Source organism: Dunckerocampus dactyliophorus, chromosome 14 (assembly GCF_027744805.1).
Source record: "Dunckerocampus dactyliophorus isolate RoL2022-P2 chromosome 14, RoL_Ddac_1.1, whole genome shotgun sequence".
NCBI classification, from domain to species: domain Eukaryota; kingdom Metazoa; phylum Chordata; class Actinopteri; order Syngnathiformes; family Syngnathidae; genus Dunckerocampus; species Dunckerocampus dactyliophorus.
Window position 1 is genome coordinate 10,312,206 of NC_072832.1, and position 19,691 is coordinate 10,331,896.

At 40.9% G+C, this 19,691-nt stretch overlaps 1 protein-coding gene across 6 annotated transcripts in view; it reads right to left on the reverse strand.

Moving 5' to 3' along the window:
- disc1 (DISC1 scaffold protein) overlaps window positions 1-19,691 on the reverse strand; it is an 88,138-nt gene that overhangs the window by 15,285 nt on the left and 53,162 nt on the right. Inside the window, exon 13 of one of the 6 annotated variants that reach the window (XR_008573631.1) lies at window positions 14,800-15,191. Coding sequence is in view for 3 of the 6 variants with exons in the window: in XM_054798537.1 (XP_054654512.1) it covers window positions 14,913-15,191 (279 nt within the window). In the remaining 3 variants the exon portion in view is untranslated. Of the gene's footprint in view, window positions 1-1,037; window positions 15,192-19,691 lie in introns of those variants that run through there. The other 5 variants (XM_054798537.1, XM_054798536.1, XM_054798535.1 and 2 more) reach the window with 5 other exon arrangements.

Genomic DNA, 19,691 nt, shown 5'->3' on the forward strand with positions numbered 1-19,691 from the left:
TATTGTGTTACTGCAGCTCATAATCCATTTTTCAGCCAGTGCCTTTGATGACTGGAGCATACTGTGCTACCTCTTTAGACAGCTTTGCCAGTCTTAACTTTTATGAATGCTTTAACGGCTACAGCAACGATGACATAAATCCACCATAAGCATCACCACTGTGTTTTTAAGCTGTAAAAAAATCACACTTTACAATCATTCTAAAAGACTGTATTTTATGGTAACAATAAAAAGACATAGCACGATATGGCAAAGCTCTATTAATATTTGCAAGCTGTTAACTGGATTAGCTTCATTTTTTTCAGATGATGTGCCATACTTGCTATTCACACATGCCCGGGGAAATTGCAAGATAGGTCAGAACAGCAAACATTGACCTGAATGATTATTAATCTAAAATTAATTATGCTGTCAGTAACACATAAAAAAGGACACTACAAACGAAAACTTCTCACATCAGCACCTCAAAGGGCGTGCTTACACTCGGCCATTCATGCTGTGCTGGACTTTGTGGTCCGTGGCTGTTTTTTTATTGATACGCAGTACATTCTAAAAATAGAATTTAACAACAAAACTACAAAAAAAAAACAATAACAACAGCAGCAGTAATTTTACAAGAATAAAGTCAAAATAATAAGATGAAAACTATTCTAACTTGTATTCTAAAAGTTGTAATTTTACAAGAATAATGTAATATGGGGACAAAAGACATCATTTTAGTAGCATACACTTGAAATATTTTTTTTTCAAGCAATTTGTAATTTTTGAAAACTTAGGTTGCACAAAAAGTTATAGTGTTACGAGAATAAAGTCAAAATATTATGGGAATAAAGTCATAATTACGAGAAGAAAATTGACAACAAGAAAGTTGGAATATTAAAAAACACAATAGCAGAAATGGAAAAAAAACTGCTGTAATGTCACAAGAATAAAATAAAAATATTAAGAGAAAGTCGTATTCTAACAAGAAAAAAGAGAATAAATATGTAATATTATGAGGAAAAATAATGTCATTTTAAATGAAATATTTTTTTTTTAAATGCTTTTTTTTAAGTCATAATATTATGGGAAAAACAAAACAAAATGAAGTTGTAATTTTTGGAAAATGAAATTGGTTGTGGAAAAAGCTGTAATGTTATGGGAATAAATTCAAAATATGTGAATAAAGTCATAATATTATGAGAATTTTTTTTTCGGAATAAATATTTAGGAATAAAGTTGAAATATCTGGAAAATTAAAAAAAAAAAACAACAGGAAAAATGGGGGAAAAAGAGCGAAGACCAAAGTTCATACTAATAACATGTTTTTTAGCTACTGTATATCACAAAGCTGAGATGCACTTTTTTCTTGAAATATATATAACTTTTTAGCATATCTACATGTGTTACAAAATAGCTAAGTGGCCCTAGCATCCTTTAATTTTTCAGTATGTGGCCCTCGGTGGAAAAAGTTTCACTTGCAGGAGCCTTCATTAAACATCTTATCCCCCTTCACCAAAAAAGTCAACCGAGCCTATCCACGAGATGTATTGATGCTTTCTTTACTTAACGTAGTATGTTTGTTTGTTGCTGAGACAAAATGTCTAAGACATTTCATCCTTCCGCAGGCTGTCCTCCAGGGAGGCTGCAAGGTGAGCCCGTGCTCCTTAAATGAACGAGCACACCCTGGGGGATTTACTAACAATATGTTTTTCCTGCAAGAACATGGAAGTGATCAATTATCTTCTCTCCTCTGTGGTTTCAAAATAGGCCATTCCTGTGGACAACACAAACAAAAAAAGTACAAAGGTCTCTCTGCTATGAACCAGTGTTTCCCACACTTAGGGTCGAGGCCCCAGTTCAATTTGGGTCCCAGACTTCAGCTCCTGTCGGAGTTTGTGGCTCTTCACTGCTCTTTGGTTCATCGTGTACGTTGAACGATTTTGGTTGCCATTGCCTGCAACTTACGCTCCACTTCTCCCTTCACAGACACTTCAAGCTCCTTGTCGACATCCTCGTCAAACTGCTCCCTAACTGTAGTCTGGCAGGCCCGTTGTAACTTGATTCGTACCTTCTCCGGGGACAAACCTGGGGGGGACTGGTTTGGACACGCGAAGGCTATGGGCACTATGGGTGCTTCCTGGCCTGGTTCCTGCGCCCTGTGATACACTCTCTTCCTTCAGACACTTCATCCTGGATTGGTGGATCTTTAGGCCTTGGCTGTTCTTGCAGTTTTTTCCGCATCTGCAAACTATGGTCGTAGTCGTTAATCTATTATTGTCTGTTGTTGTTAACCTTGTGTCCGTCACATTGCTGCTCTCTTTCTCCCACCCTCAGGCCCCCCTGGGAGTATCTTTCCATGAGTCGATCTGGAGCTCCATAATGGGTTTCTTCCTTACAGAGATTTGATTGATTGACGCTGATTGTCAACCAGTCTATTGCTGGATATCACTGGTCTGAAAGTTCTTAAATGCACCTGAATACATCATCAGCATATGAACATGGTATAGCAAATTGACATACAAAATACAGCACTTCAGGCTTTTTGAGGTGGTTGTCTCGGGAGATTGGGTGGCAGTTCCATTAAAACACAGAAATGATCCTTAACATGCTTTTAAAAGGATCCAAAGGTTGCAATGTGTCTAATTCAGGGTGCTGTAAAATCAGATTGCCACTAACACGTGCTGTGGCTTGCTTAACCAATCAGATGGCGCCGTGGGTGGAGCAATGCTGGAGACAGAAGTTGCAGCCTCCAGGAGAGAGAGCGGAAATAACCCAGTTTTAAATTGATTTTTTAAAGGCCGATACCGATATACGTCAAAATTACAAATATCGGCCCCGATTATCGGCGCGCGATTTGTATTTTACTGCATTCAGCTGGGATAGGCTCCAGCTTACTCGTGACCCTAATGAGGACAAGCAGTATACAAAATGGGTGGAATTTTTGCAGAATAACAGCAGTGGTGGTGCAAAAAAAATGACAGTTTTAGTGTAATGTAAGTGTAAACACAATTTTAGTTTCGGTGTTTGACAAACAGTAAAGCTAATTTAAACTCATTCAGAAAACACAACATAAAAGCCACTCCATAAAAGCCAAAGTGAGTTCACACTTTTGATTTGAACTACGCTGGCTTGTCTTTCCATTCTTCGCCCGTGTATTACGCTCCATTTGTTTATTTTTTTCTGCTTTTATTTATTCGTATTCCGTGGTTTCCACCCAAATTTGTGCCGCTGTCGTGAAGAGCTCCTCCTGGATTACATGTAAAATGGTCACTCAACTGAGCAGGAACGGTGATAGACGTGTGTAACGGCTATATTTTAATAATAATAATAAAAAAATGTACACGGCGAAAGGTATTGATAATCCTTAGAAGGGTTTAATATCGCGATATATAGTTCGATATATAGATATTTTGTTCCAACCTTAAATTGGAGTGATGTCGGCTCCCAGCATGCATTGTGGTACTCGGTTTGTAAAAAGTTGCTGAAGTTGGTGTTTAGAGTTGTTAATTATTCCGAAGAGTGGTAGTTTACTGTACGTACCTGTTACATGTTGTGCTGTCATTTTTTGTGTGTCTTAGCACCGCGATTGTAGGTAGTGTTCCGTCTAGTGACTGATGTTAAGACCTGTCCAAATGTAAAAGAAAACTCTGAAAGCGGCAAATATTTTTCACTAAAGTAGTCACACAGAAGTTCACTTTAAGTCTTGTCTTTCGATAGTAAGGTCAGTCTTGGGGAGGAAGCAGCACATTTTCAATTTGGGTTTGCAGGATGGGATTACATCAACGATTTTGGAGAAAAGGACAAGCTTAAGCTTTTACAGCGACTTCTCAGTACTTCTGAGATGACGCACACACACACACACACACACACACACACATTGTATACATTTGTCTTTCAAGCAATTTCACCATTTTTAACTCACAGTAAGAGCTGATATGATCATATATTTAATAGAGGGTTTTCCCAATCCCCCCTGTGCTTTAAAAAGTATCCTACTTAATGATGTAGTCGTAAACACGATACATGAGGAAAGATTGATGGTACAGGCTCAAGAAAATTACATAAAATAGTCAACTCTCATTTTTATAGTACAGTTTGAGCAGATTAGAGCACATTTGCGCGATGGCAGAGATGCAAACACTTCCCGTCCAGCCAGAAGTCTCTGTCATCTGGCAGCATGATTACTTCTTTATTGTCACCTCAAAATATCAAGCTTGATGGAGCGCAATAAGAGCTCTCTACTTATTGGATGGACTATTTTAGACAATGGGCTGCATTAATTCTACAGTACACAAAAAGAAGCTGTATGTCCCATTTGGGGTTGGGCTTCGAGTCGATGGGAACCGGGACGAACATTCCCATTCTTCTGAAGCCGGAGAAAACCCACGCACAGGAAGAACATGCAAACTCCACACAGAGATGCCCAAACAGAGGTGCAAACCAGATCTCCTGACTGCGTGGCCAACATGCTGACCACTAGGCCACCATGTTGCGAGACTAATTATCATTATTATTATATACTATGTAATATTTGTATTCCAGGGCAGAGGTGGGCATGGAGAAAAATGGGAGAAACTGAATTCTGTCCACATTTGGATTCCAATATGCTAAGTGCCATGACGCGTGTGCATGTAATTTGTGTGGATGCTGTGGGAGAGACAAAAAGTGAGCAAAAAAACAGGAAAAGCAAAGAAAATATGTTTACGAATACTTCTGTCACTTATTTTGTGTTTTTTTATGTCACAAACAAGGCAGAGCCGCCTGTGAGTGCTTTGATATTTTTAAAAAAATACATTTTTCTATGCAGCAGTACCCACTGCTCATCGAGAGGAGCAATACTTTCTATCATGTTATAGAGTCCCCGAGAGTGTCGAATAAGACCAGAAAAAGTTGCTAGATTTGTCGCTAGTTGCTTTTTTGGAAAAGACAATGCTTGTTAAATATAGAGACAAAGTCCTTAACTTGGCAATGTCCTGCAAGATCTTCTTATTCTCTGGCAGTTCAGGTGCATATGAGGTGTAGAGTTACGGCGCCATCTACCGTACGGAGTTGTAACAACAAGCTACACAAACTCTGTCCCATTATAATGTGTTTTTGAGTGAGGGTGAACAGGTAGCACCAAATCTATTTGTGGATGTCCAAAATATATTTGTGGTGGACCACAACAAATAAATGATTGTGTGTAAGAAACACTGACATATAATTAGAATGTCACTCAATAGAGTGCAAACCTCCACCAAGGCTAAATTGTTAAAATATTTAAAAACAATTCTGCCATTGATGCCATAGTGAGCGTCATAATAAATACCCGTGTTAGCCCCTTTTTCCAGATCCTCGCCATGATGTAAAGATGTCTTCCTTCCTTTGTTGTGTTGGTTTTTTTAATCCTGTGAATTATCTGTCCTTCCGTTTACTGTATTACTGTGTCAAAATGATTAAATTAAACAATAAAATGAGTGCTGGCCTAAGCCTTTTGCACGGGAGGCCAATAATACGTAAACAGGAGGTCTATGAACGAGGTCCGTTCCTACGACTGCAATCTAAGTCGAGATTTAGTCTGAATTTCTACCTAAATTAACACCTAAGTCACTCACACTATACACAGAACACATGAAGGACGTATAAAATGCTGTAAAAGGTTTTGTCTATATGTGCCCTGATAGGTTGGCGACCAGTTCAGGGTGTACCCTGCCTCTCACCCGAAGACAGCTGGGATAGGCTCGAGCATACTCGCGACCCTATTGAGGACAAGCGGTACAGAAAATGGATGCATGGATGTGTTTATACTGCAACCATGTTGTAACACGAAGATCGTCTGTACATGAATATCGTTTTCTAGTTTGGGCAGATTTTGTTTAAGTGAGGATCAAAAATGCGATACGGATCGACTGCTATGTGCTGTCATATGTGTCAGGGACTTGGAGAAGAAGCTATATGTGAACAACACAGGAGATGGTTGTCGGGGTTGTAAAACGAACAGGATCAGAAACTTGGATCTAAAAGTTTGGACCAACGGTTTGGATAGCATGCAAGAAACAAAACTAAAAAGAGCAGCTCGGGGGGCACATTGCAAGAAGAGATAACAGACACTGAACATAGGAGAAGACAAACAAGGCGGTAGATGGATGATGAGAGAATATGTGAGCAGGTTGAGGAGTGCACATGGTGCAACAAAAACAAATGGACTGATAATAAAGAGGTCTTTGTCCTGCAGTGGACTGAAATGAGTTAGATATTTCCTGGAAGTTGACTAACTGGTTGCTCACTGAAGACACAATCCAGTTGTTCCCTCAATACAATTAGCAGTGTACAATTATTCATGTATTTAATATATACACCCAAACTAATTTGTGCTATGTGAATACTTTCACAGAAAAATGAACAGATTTGGTGTGCTTCGCAATTAAATTATTTAAGATGTTTATTGACTCTGCATACATTTTCTTGGCGCTTGATTGCCCGGTGTAATTTATTCACCAGCCGAGTGATAAACACAGTCAGCATGAACTCAGTTTGAAGAAAAAAAAATGTGTTGAAGCTAAAATGTTTGCTCTCAGGAGAAATGACCTCATCAGTCCAGATATACATGCCGTCATTCCCACTTACCTCAGATGATTCCGTGCGGGAAGCTAACCAAAACGTGTACCTCTCACACCTATCAATATACCAATAAGATTTATACAATGTAATGACAGACATTAGACTATTTCCCTAGAAAACAGCCTGAAAAAAAATAGCGCTTCAGTGACTAGAATGCATGCAATCTAACAGAAAAAATGGAGCACATAGACAGTGCTTCTGACGCGTTTTCTCATATATATTTGTAACGGCACAGGTAGCATACGAATCCCACCTTACCTGAGTTCACTTGTGAACCCCGTTCTGCACCAAACAAGCGGACTGAGGCCGATGGAGAGACCTGGGCCTCGGTCCACTTGTTTGATGACTGCGTTCACACTTGACCAACGACGTGTGGTGAGGTTCATTAACAGGATAACAACAAAAAGAAGAAGAGTCATTCACTTTGGTTAAAAAATGACTTCAATTTGTTTTCATATACTTTTGCATTCTATCCTTCTCCATGAAAAGAAATAATTTGTTGTAAAAGTGTGATCACCTACTCATGCGCTCGGATATATAATCCTCCATTTGGCAGCCAAATTCATTCATTCAGCACAGCATAAAAATACAGTATCTCCCATTTGACTTACTGCTAGCTAGTGCTGTTGCTGTAAAAAAAAAAAATCTCTATTTTCCTCTCTGCACCTTCCAGCTCACGCACGCCTCCATCCCTTCAAAATGAAGCAAGTACTGCAAACGCCTCTGCATATGACATTTCTGTGTATTTCATTGGCCAATTAGCAAGACTAATGATGTCACAGTTGCGTAAAGACATTACACAGGCTGTAGAACATCATGGTGTATAATAAATGTTTCTGCAACACTGTACTATTTGTGACATGCTGTCAAACACAAACTGGTAAGCACCATGATCCAACTCAGTGCACTCGGTAGGCAGGGCTTGTGCAGTAGGCCGAGAAGCGACGCTGGCATCTTAGATTTCTGTCCTGTACTTAATCAGGAAATGTACAAAATCAGCCATTCAGAAAATACATTTCTAATACAGTTGAATGGTAAGCAATGTTTCTTCGTTTTTTTTTAAATTTTCATCCTGCCTCCCGACAGCACGTCACTGCATTACGTTTTAACTGAAGCAAACATGACACTGTTAGCAAAATCAGAGAAGTTGTGACGCTAATTAGAATTTTCCATTAAAAAACTGACTACTAAAATACACGATGAAACAAACATGATTAAACTAATATTGAAAATATGATCGAAAAAAGAAAATGTTGTCTTTGAATGTGTCTTTTAAAAATATTTCTCCAAAAATGGGTATTGAAAAGGCCGCACGGTGGCCTGGTGGTTAGCATGTTGGCGAGATCAGGAGATCGGGAAAATCTGGGTTCCAATCTCCGTTGAGTATCTCTGTGTGGAGTTTGCATGTTCTCCCCCGTGCATGCGTGGGTTTTCTCCGGGTACTCCAAAAACATGCATGTTCGGTTAATTGGACACTCTAAATTGGCCATAGGTGTGAATGGTTGGTTGTCTATATGTGCCCTGCGATTGACTGGGGACCAGTCCAGGGTGTACCCCGCCTCTCGCCCGAAGTCAGCTGGATAGGCTCCAGCATACCTGCTGGATACATACCAGTGAGGATGAGCGGCATAGAAGATAGATGGATGAATGGGTATTGAAAGAGTCATGTTTTCAGGGTCGTCTTACATTCGGGTAAATGCGATACGTTGGCGCACTCGTGTAGCTAAATATGTTTTAGATTTGTAGATTTCAGTGTTCAACATCCACAATAACAAGTACACCTCTATCAAAAAGTGTTATCCTTGTAAAGGCTTTTTTGTGATACACCTCTTGTATTGGATCCTGTTAGGTGCACCTCATGAAATGTCCAGTGACGTATATGACAGACAATTTCATCCCAAACGAGTAAACATACAGTATTGTCTCGCTATATGTATCTGCTGCAAACCATCTGGAGTTTTACCCTCAGCAATTTTATGAGCCCGGCTGTCTCAGGGGACTCGGTGTGGTGCCTCAACAGATTCAATTATGAGGTGGGAGTTTTGGGGACGAAAATGTGTGTGTGTGTGTGTGTGTGTGTGTGCGCGCCAAGCCCCAAATGTATGTTCCCTCAAGCTGATAGGAGGTGGAGTCTTCTGGCTCGGAAAGTGCTTTTCAACCTGTCAGCAGTGTGCGAAAGAGGCATTGTGCTACTGTGGAAAAAGCCCGCCCGAGCACTCAGCTGTGTTTACAAGCCGAGACTGCACACGCCTCTAAGGATACAGCCGCCTGGCCCACAACAACAGACAAGGCTGGATCAGATGGAGACAAAGCAACAGCACTCCACCTTCACCGCCACACGCCCTCCGCCAACCAGTTTGTCTTCCAATTAGCCACACGACTGCTGCGGAGGTGAGATAACAAAAGAAGCTTGTATCCCCTACAGACATCACTAGAGGACCTTTATTAGTGTATTGATAGCTCCGGCATGTCAACACTGCCCCCACTTGCCTGGAAGGATGCCCACACTTTCTCCATGAGGGGCAATCGCCAAAGCAGAGGCAACAAGAAAACTGGAGGGCACGTCATCGGGCAGAACGTATATAACTGTAATTAGTGAGACATGAGAGGCAATAAATAGGACATATGGGAATGTGAAATGCATTCAAAATAAAATTAGACAATATCTGGAATGAACACAATTTAGCATAAAACATCATGCAGTCGGTTGTGCAAACAGCAGTTTCACACCTTTTTCTGTGCCAACTGATATTTTATCCTTCAAAGTTGCTTAATACGCGTGCAAGTATTTAAATAGCAAAAGCATGACGTTATTTTATAGGAAGGAGTATTATGGACACACTGACGAGGGGAAAGAAATACGATAGGGAAAAAAGTTGTATTATTCCCAGAATAAACTGCCAGAAAAAAAGGCAATATTAAATTATAAAAAGGTAATATTATAATTTCGTATTTTTTAAACTACAAGAATAAAACTGTAAAATTATGTGATCATTTTGTGGAAAAAAGGTCTTGGTGTCATGAGAATGAACTCAAATGATATCATAAAGTCATAATATTACAAGAGTAAATTAAATAACATTGTAGCTTCCTTATTTCAAATAAGAAAAAACTCATGTTTTTACAAGAACAGAGCTGTCATAATACAAGAAAAAAATCGTACATATACAGTAATCTTTCATTTATTACGGGTAATTGGTTCCACACCCGCCTGTCAAATGAATTTCTGCGAAGTAGTATTCCTTATTTATAAATGGAATATTTCTGTAGTTGGAGTATAGAAAACCTGTTTACGACCTTCTAAGTACAGTTTTTACTAACAGAAAATAAGCCATTTACGACACAGATTAAACTTGTGCCCATGTGTGTTGCTGTAAATGTGTTCCAGTGCGAGGGGAGTAAACTCGGTGGCTGGACAGGAAGTGACAACAGAGGTTCAGAGTTGAGTTTCAGCTTGGCGTGGGTTACGGCTGCAACAGTCGCTCTGTTATGGATAGTTCTGCCTGTTGTGAGATACGTGAAACCTGCAATAAAAGCCTGTTGTTGCGGCAAGCAAGTCTCGTGCTTGTGTGTCTGGAGTGGCGAGCGACGACAGTACAAGATAAACCAGGTAAAAAAAAAAAAAAATTAATTTTACAGTAAAAAAAGTGCAAAGATAAACTAGAATAAATGCATAATGTAAAGCAGACCTGCCGAGAACTGCTTGGGTTCTTGTCAAATTACAGTACAAACTTGGACTAAACCACTTCTTTGGTTGGGCTTTCAACAATAAATATGACCTAATAGATATATAGCTGCTTTCTAAAGAGACACAGGGAATGCTGGTCTCAGAATGTTGTATTTTTGTTTTTATATTTGTAATTTGTACATTTTGGCAAAAAAAAAAATTGACTTACGCCTTTTTTCCCCTTATAACAACTTTATTCTTGTATGTTTCTGATTTTTTAAAATTGTAACATTCCTTTTTTCCCTTTCATTGAGGACCTAATACTCCTTTGTAATTTGATCCTTCAGCCACAGAGCACAAATATTGCATTTTTACAATTAAACAATAGTGTTCAAGTTAGCACCAAGCACACAAAATGACATGAAGTCCACTTGTAATTAAAAATGCACATAAATATCCACAGGACTTAAAAAACTGTTTATGTGCATGAATGTTTTACCATATTAAACAAAAACTGCACTTTCTTGGGGGGCAATTTTGCCCATCTTCGACAATCCTTATGTGAAACATGAACGCACGTCCTTCTCCTTTTAAGTGCGTTCTAAATGTTGAAAAACTGCTCGCACGAAGCAGCTAACAATGCATGTAATGGGTTTCACCTTGTCCGCCTATCGAGCCCTCCATGAAAAGACCTCCAGAAACCTCTGTTTTACCATTTTATATACATGCTGTAACCATTTAGTAACAGGCACATTCATAATAACTTGTAATACTTAAGAGTATTTTGGTCATTTTAAGCATAAACATAAAGTCCTTCCTGGGCGCACTGATTTCACAGAGCCCATAGCAACGACCGCTACTTCCGTCAACAACGGCAATATAGAGCACGTTTGCTATCACTAGTCATGGCACACTTCGTGAGAGTCGCCGCCGCCGACTACTACTATTTACTTTTACTCCCCCAAGGCAGAGAATAACGTTGCTGGGTGTCAGGCAGATCCAGCTATAGTGAAACACGGAGCCATTCTCATACTGTTAGCATGTAGCACTAGTGCTAAAAGTTTCATTGAGAAACTAAAACCATAATGAAACAGTCACAATGTCCGCTCTCACTGGGATGCCGACTGATGGGACGGCTGTATCTTTCAACTCAAGACTTGCGCTCCCCGTTGAGCTGTTAAATTCAATTCAAACTCACAGACGATGCAGCAACTCCATTAGCTAATGTTACCTCTTGAGGCGTTGAGCGAGGCGCTGTGTCACTACACCAGTATTCAGTGTTAACTCATACAATAATGTTGCTGTAGCTTGGTTAATATGCACGTCATACTATGTAAATGGAACATTGTTGCTGTTTTTGGAGGGGTTTTTTTTGTTTGTTTTTTTTTTAAAAAGAGGTGGGTCCCAATACGTGCATTGTTAGCTGCCTCATGCTAGCTGTTTTTCTCTGTCTCCGCACAGAAAAGGAAAGACATGTGTTCATGTTTCTCATAAGAATTGTGGAAGATGGAAACGTCCAAAAAAGTGCAGTTTTCCCTTCCAGATCTGTAGATTGTCTTTTTGGCCCCACAAAATGTAAAAATATATGTTGTGCTCATTTTGGGGTTCAGTGTACATTTTCTGGTTTGGTCACTGGGCTTTAGCTTAGTAATATATACATTATTGTATCACATCATATGACTTCCAAAATCAATTTAACCTGGGTTTCACTTCATTTCAAAGATTGATTGATTTTAGTGGACAAAAGTAGCTAGAAAGACCTAAAGGCACTTACAGTATTTCCTATACATACATTTGCAAGTGTTTTAGCCCCACCTCGATAAAACCTTTTTTGAGACTTTTAGCAGTTCCACAGGGCACCGCTTGTAAATGCTTTGAGTGAGGCTTTACATCAAGTGGAGAGGGGGTCACTTCCACTGGAGAGTGGAGGTCGGGCTCCCAGTGTGAGTGCTCATAAAACACAACAGGCTTCTGCTTCAAATGTCCCAGCTGTCACTGAAGTACTGGTCCTCCTCTTCCTCCTCTAAAATCCCATTTTCCACCGGGTCATCATCGTCTTGCAGTTCCCGAGCATCCTCGTCTTCCTCTTTGAGCAGGGCGAGCATGTTTTGCAAAGTGGCTTTAACTTCCTGAACTTGCTTCTCTAGCGACTGTGCAGCGTGAGTTAAGAAATAGACTTGCATTAAGTTGAAAATAAAATGCCGCCATATATTATGACATAAGATGCGCTTCTTGTGGCTTTAGACGCTTAATGGTAATAGCAATGACCTGATGAAGTCATCTATGTCCATTTTGGTCACCAAGCTGATTACTGGGACACATCATCACGACGTACTCAATTTAACCCCATGCACTTGAGGAGTGAATTGGACCAATCCAAAATTCATGATCTCATCAGTGGTGCTGGGTGGCAGGACCCGAGCAAAGCGACTGCACAGCTGCATTATTCATAAGCCATCAATGAAACGGGATAGAGGCTGTCGTCACAGGGGACTTGTTTAACCTGCTTAGAAACCCAAATCAAGCCAGCCAGTGTCCGGCTTCAAATCAAAGTGTCTAATCAAAGGGGCGGTTTTGATGGCAGATGGAGCCTGATGGCTCGTTTTACTGTTTGAATGGACACAGATTGTCTCCATCCATAATTAAAACAGCCATTAAAAAAGGCTGGATCCTGCATAAGGTTTGGCTACACTTTGAAAGCAGCACAGTCTAAATGGGATAGTAAAGTTTGTCGAAACAAACTAACCACGACTTCTTCACTTATTTTCTTCTTATAATCTTTTTACTCACACCATTTCAACTCATTACGCTCTACAAATCAAAACATCAAACCTAATCAGTAATCGGGCTTGGCAGATAATTGCCCATAACTCATTGACCTGTTGTCTAATTGTTATCTGCAATACACATAAAGTAGCCACATAAGGACCATTTTACTCAAGTTTTGGGAGTACTCACACTAGGCCCATTTGCGCTGTGCTGGTCTTGGGTGCCGTTCACCTTCCCTCTCCTGGCCCTGAGCATTCATGCTTCAGGCCGTTTGCTTGTCCCATCATGCCTATATTGGTGTACCACTGTTGGCTATCATTAATTGTAAAAGGAGCAATCACATGAATTAATGACGCGCACACAAATGTAGTTGCGGGTGAGCGAGCATGTCATGCGATTTGACTTTTGGATTATTTTGAGTGTTTCTATTTATTTTATGAGGAAATGTGTCGTTATCATTAAGAACTTGTCAGTCATTCTACAGCTTGGTTACATTTGCATTTGCTCGCTCACTGTCCGTAAGTTTTTTAGTGTACAACTGCTAAATAACCCACCATGGGGCCAAAGAAAGTTGCGAGTGCCAATACTTTGATAGAGAAGGTGAAAAACACTTGAATTGAATTCTTTTTCATCGGTTCTGCATGTGAAACTAATTTTTGGGTGTAACTCATTGAAAATTTGTTCAATCATCATAAAATGTTGAGGATACCTACACAACAAGTGCGATGGCATGTCCTCCTAAGCATTTCAATCTGAACCCAGAGGGGGTGCTACAAATGCCAAAAACACTTGAAAAGCCGCTCACCATGATAAGTGTGATTAGCTTCACTCCAACTCAAAAGTCCTCCGCAAAAAGCCTCAGGAAAACAGACACATATGCCACAAACGGCATAAAAAACTACCTGGAATTTGCTTTTCTGTCTCTCCTCACATCTCATTGTAGAGATGAAAACTCAATTAAGCTCCACAGAGGTTGAAGTTTTGATCTTCCAGTTTCTATAGCAACTGTAGCATCATCCAGTGTTTGGTTCCTGTTCAATTTCTGCAAGCAAATAACAATATTGTCCTGTTTCCTCAGTGACCTCAAGTGTCCACACTCCTTTTTGCATGAGTGCACATACTTCAAAAAGGCAACAATGACTGACATTGAAAGAGGAAAGGTAGAAAAAGGAGGGCCAATCTGTCTCTGACATCTTGCTAACAGTGCAAGAGGCCATACTGACCACTCATAACACGATAAAGGAAGGAATATTTGATCTGATGTGAAAAGAGTGCAGCCCCTGCATAACAATGAACTCAAATTGATTTAATTTCTGGTGCCTCGTGTACTAGGTAAGGGCATGAGGCTTCCCAGAATTTAGATAGTAAACGGCTTCATTGCAAAGTCGGACTACCAACTTTTCTATTGTAAAAAGCATGGAGGGAGACTTGAAAGAGCAAAAACAAACTAATCCGCATCCAATCAGCTTTCTAATTAGCACAGAAAATGAAGTATTGTGACCTGCAATCAGCTTCCATGTGACTCATTATCATGGATATTATCATTTTCTCCGAGTCAGATCCAGCAAGCGAGAAAAGGTGGACGGCATGAGGTGAGAAATGGGGTTGTGGGAGGAGGGGTCAATGAAAAGATGGACCTGGAGATAGGACAGTATTCCAGTCATTACAATGGCATTCCTCTATTTGCCACAGTGCTGCCCCTGTCTGCCTACTTTAATCTCAGCGCCCGTGAATGGCAGCCCACGTCGTCGACCCTCCAACAACCTCACTTGGACTCTTACCATTTCATTTTCCAGGTGGCACATCCTGCCTGTCAGCAGAAATCCTCTGATCCCTGCTCAGCTTCCATTCCTCTGAATGTCAGATAAGACAGCTTGAGCTATTTATTTTCCACCTAACCGTGGCAGAGAGCTAACATTTGGTTTGCCCTGACATATTCTGGATGCGTGAGTTGGTAAGCCTCCAGGAAACTACAGGTCTCAAAGATGAATGGAGAGAAACAAATATTTTTAACATCTGTACTCATGGACAGGAGTGAAAGGATATCAGTGAGGGCCTGATCCTGGTTCAGCATGGCCGTGTGTAAGTCATCCTCCAAGGTGATTAGTCTGTCACTGATCAGTTCACAGCGCTCTGCCAGGTCTGCTGCTTCATCATCGCTGGACACATCCTGCTGGAAGGAGGACACAATGGATGAAGACAATTGATGGAGCAAGACTTGTAACTTTGCCTATGCTGACTTCATTCAACTATTTTCATTGTAATTCAGTGTACACTCTGCTATATTTTCCTCACATATACAGTACGTTGCAAGTCTTATACCACCATTAGATGTTGTTTTAACAATTAACCACAAACATCTAGAACTGGACTTAGGAGAATGCAGACCATAATCACAAAGGTTGAACTCAGGGCTGCCCCTCCCTACATGCATAAAACGCACTGGGCGTAGGGCCCCACGATCCATTTTGCACAAGGGGACAAATTCTCTGTAAATGTACAAAGGATGCGTATTGCTACCGTGAGGCATAGCACACCAAGGGGGCTGGGCAGCAGGGATCCCAAGCACTTGCTGGTGGCGCTTTATGGTGCTCTGGCCTTGTGGCGGCTACCCTCTGCGAGCAGTCTGTTGGCGCCTAGCAATGTTGTGGTACCCATACTGATGGTTGATGCACCGTAGGGTGTTGAGTGGCATGATGAAGAGGCTGTGTGAATGCCAGTTCCAATTCAACCATCCGATTTATTGGTCCTTGCATGGATCATGAACTTGTGGGTTTCGCCGCTGGGCTCCTTGTTGGAGGACGGCAGGTTGTTCGGTGGGTGCTGGGGCACTGAGAGTTGGACATGCCCATTCGGGAATTGTGGAGAGGTGGTCAGGTTCACCTATGGGGTTTGTGCTGCGCTTTGGCTTCGTCCTAGGGTTTTTCCCAGGGGCCTGATGTCCCAAGCTCTTTGGGAATCGTGAATATTGAATACAGAAAGTCAACAAATGTCTAATTGATTGCTGTGACATGGAAAGAGGGTATGATTAAATAAGCTGGTTGGCTGTCGGCCTGGCCAACCAAGTTGTGTTGCGCTTTGGCTTCATCCTGGGGTTTTTCCCAAGGGCCTGATATCCCAAGCTCTTTGGGAATCGTGAATATTGAATACAGGAAGTGAAATGAACAAATGCCCGAGGCAGGAGAGGAAAAAAAGACTATGTGCTCACCTGTCAGTCTACAGTATAGTGGTGTAGTGGTACAGCTGTTGCCTTTTAAGGCAGGGTGCCCGGTTGATACCAGCCCTTAACAGTTTTTTTTAAATTAGTTATTTTCCACTAACAATAATTTTAACAATTTGTTTCCCAAGTATTCGTATTACTTCAAAACATGTATCTACCTAAATTCTGGTTCAAGTCAAATACAATAAAAATAGCCTTTTTATGTCAGTTAGGTCTAGGTGCCCCTGTTGGTGAGAGTCATACTTTAATGGTCCATTTGGTTTTGTAATTTTAGGGTAATCCTACTAATTGTTTCTGACTTTTTAGTGTCAAAATGGCAGCTGTGAAAAGGTTCATTAAAACAATACAATTAGTGTTGGCCTAAGACAGTACCGTATATAGTGTACATGCAGACTAAGTGGGCCTTGGTAGCGCAGTGGTACACCCTTTTATACAGTAATACAAGATTATGTCCAACTTGCATTGGGTGTATCCAGCGTTAGAAAATAAACTAACACACAACATTTGTGCGAGTTTGAAGCATGACTTGCAAGAAGACATACATGCATAATCACAACCTGTAGACTTCCATAAAGAGAGAGGCTTTCATGTGAAAAGGCTGCACAGTTGGGCGTTCCATGCTTCCATGCACCCCAGGAAGCAAACTGGCATTTCGACTGTAACCATTCCCAATTTGCATATTTTTGGTCCAGCCAACTCCCTAAGCCAAGTCCATGTCCAGAGTGACCTACACTACAGTACTGCCTTCCCCCAAAAACTAAAATCTCAACCAGCCAATTTGCAGCAGCACAATCTGCAAGTCAATAGACAGCTTGGCCTATATTTTGTCTGAAGTTACACATTCTCACTATCATGATGCCTGCCAATGATTTAGCACAGGATGGAAAAATACTTTGTAGTGTACTGCTGCTTTAATGATACATGGCGATGCTGCATTGTGGGGTTATACACAGAGAAGGTGTGAGATGCGCAGTATGTGAGTGAATGAACCATTATTAATCCAAATCAAAGCATTTATACATTGCATTTGTAGGGTTTTGAGTAAAAAGATTCAAACCGAAATAACCAGAGAACACATTTCTATAGTTAAGAAACATGTGAACCTCTGCTCGCACCTTAACTGTGTTGCAATCATAGAAAAGTGGGGAAATCAATGCAGTAAGTACTCATCATGTTTGCATATTTCGGGACAAACAATCTATGAATGAAATATGGTGCTATTTTTTTCTGACATCCTTGTCTTGCAATTCGCCGTGGCATTAGCTCAGTGATCATCACCCCTAAATCACAAATGGTGACCCAAACCGCTGGAATTTTTCAACTCCAAGCTCTCATATATCATATTCAGATTTTAAGGGACTATTGTCAGCACGTGAGCGGCAGTGCTGAGATGTTGTCTGTTTATGGCGCGCTCTTCTCCAGCAGACATCTGCAACTGTGTCGGACGGACGGCACATTAAGTCTCCACTCGATGTCCTTCCTCTCCCATTCAAGCTCGGCAGTCACCCAGAAACATAGCATGCGCCTCACGGCGGCGAAGCAAGCGAATAGTGCATATAAGAAGGTGCCAGGTGCATTCACAGACACTGGGTCATTACATTATGATTTTTTTTACATTTTCCCAGGCAAAGACCCGTGACCCACTTTTGGGTCCTGATCCACCAGTTGAGAATCACTGATTTAGATGGTTTCGTCCTTGAAGAACAGTTTGAGCACTGTTTTCATTCAGTTTATGCATAAGTTACACACTCGGCACACAACTTGAGACTAAAACTTTTGCACACTAGCATGAAATACCACGCTACGGCACCACCTACTGTTAATTGTCTACGTCATGCTTTGATACGCAGCGCCCGCATTGTTTACAAATAAGTTGCACAATGTTCACGACTAGTTCACACAAGCGGCACAAAGGTGATGCGTGCCAGAAATTTTTAACATTTAAAATGTTTCTTTGCACACTGGCATGCAGCCCCATTCAATTTACACATACTGTACTTCACCCCAGTTTGAGGCAAATTTACTCATTGGCACGCAAACTTGGGGACAAAATTCGTATAAGTGTCAAGGTGGCTTAAACATCACGGCTAGGTACTACTGGTGACCTGGCCATGCTACGGATATGTAGCAGCAATGCATGATGGGAAAATCAAGTTGATGTGAGAGCATAGTGCAGTAGGGCACTTGAGCATTGAGGGAATGGAACCGGCCATAATTAGAGCAGCCTCTTTTGAAGACATCGTGTCCTAGTTTCTTTCTGCTTATCGGACATGGAGAACACGCACACATACACTAGAGTACACGCGCACACACACACACACTCACACACACACGCACACACACACAGCCTATGTTCCTGTCAAGAGAGTCCAATCTGACTCATGGCTGCAGGTAGAAAATATCAACTCCCTGTAGCTCAGAGGTGTCACAACAATGAGAGGTGAGTCAATTCTCTGTATTTTGTGCAAAAAAAGCTCTCCCTTTTAGATGACGTAACGCTCCAACACAAATGTACAACAAACTCAAACTAAGCCTGAGACGCTAATACATCACTATAGACTAATCATCTCCAAAGCAACTGAGATTAACTGTCCAAGTAATGATTCAAGATGAAGACTTGAAGATAGCATTATGTTCCTGTTTGTGTTTTAAGTGGATGTCTGTCTTCACTTCACGTGACATTGGGATTCATGTCCTCCTTCAACAAAAGGAAAGCCAGTCAAGTGAAAGAATTACTGAGCTGCTTGTTTTCAGGCTATAAAGGTTAGCAGTTTCCTTAGCAGATAAGAGCCCCATGTTTGTGTAGCTGATCGATTCTATACTGCAGCCTCCAGTCAGCCTTGCTAAAGTCAATACAACCTGAGGAGAGAAACCACAAGCTCAGTGTATACACAAACACTCCTGATAGCTTTGTTAGCAACTTTTTTTTAACAAAGATATATCAACCATTCGAGAGCTGTTATAGTTATTAACACACCGCAATCTTTCTTTGCAATGCGAAACCCCATGTCAAGTGTCACGTCAATCTGCATATGTGAGAGTTGCCAGCATTCACAGTACACAGTGGCAGTTTGACGTACATTAGTGCTAATGTTAGGAGACTCGGCGTAAACAAAGCAGCCATAATTAAATTACGTAGAAATGCAATACTCAGATGCGCAAAGGCCTTGTCATAGTTATCTAGCCAATTACGAGTCAAAGGCACATGTGTAACTGCTGGGTTCTCAGGGGTGGCCAGACGCTATACAGTGCAGAAACACTGCACTGGATTTACACTTATGGTTAGGTTCACATAATCATTCAATCCAACATATTCAACAAATTCCAGAATGACAAATTGACATATTCTTAGATTACTATGGACGTGTTAATTATGTATGCTGTATACCACATTTTCCCCCAAATATAAGACCACACTGAATATAAGTGAAATGATATTTCATTCATCTAATT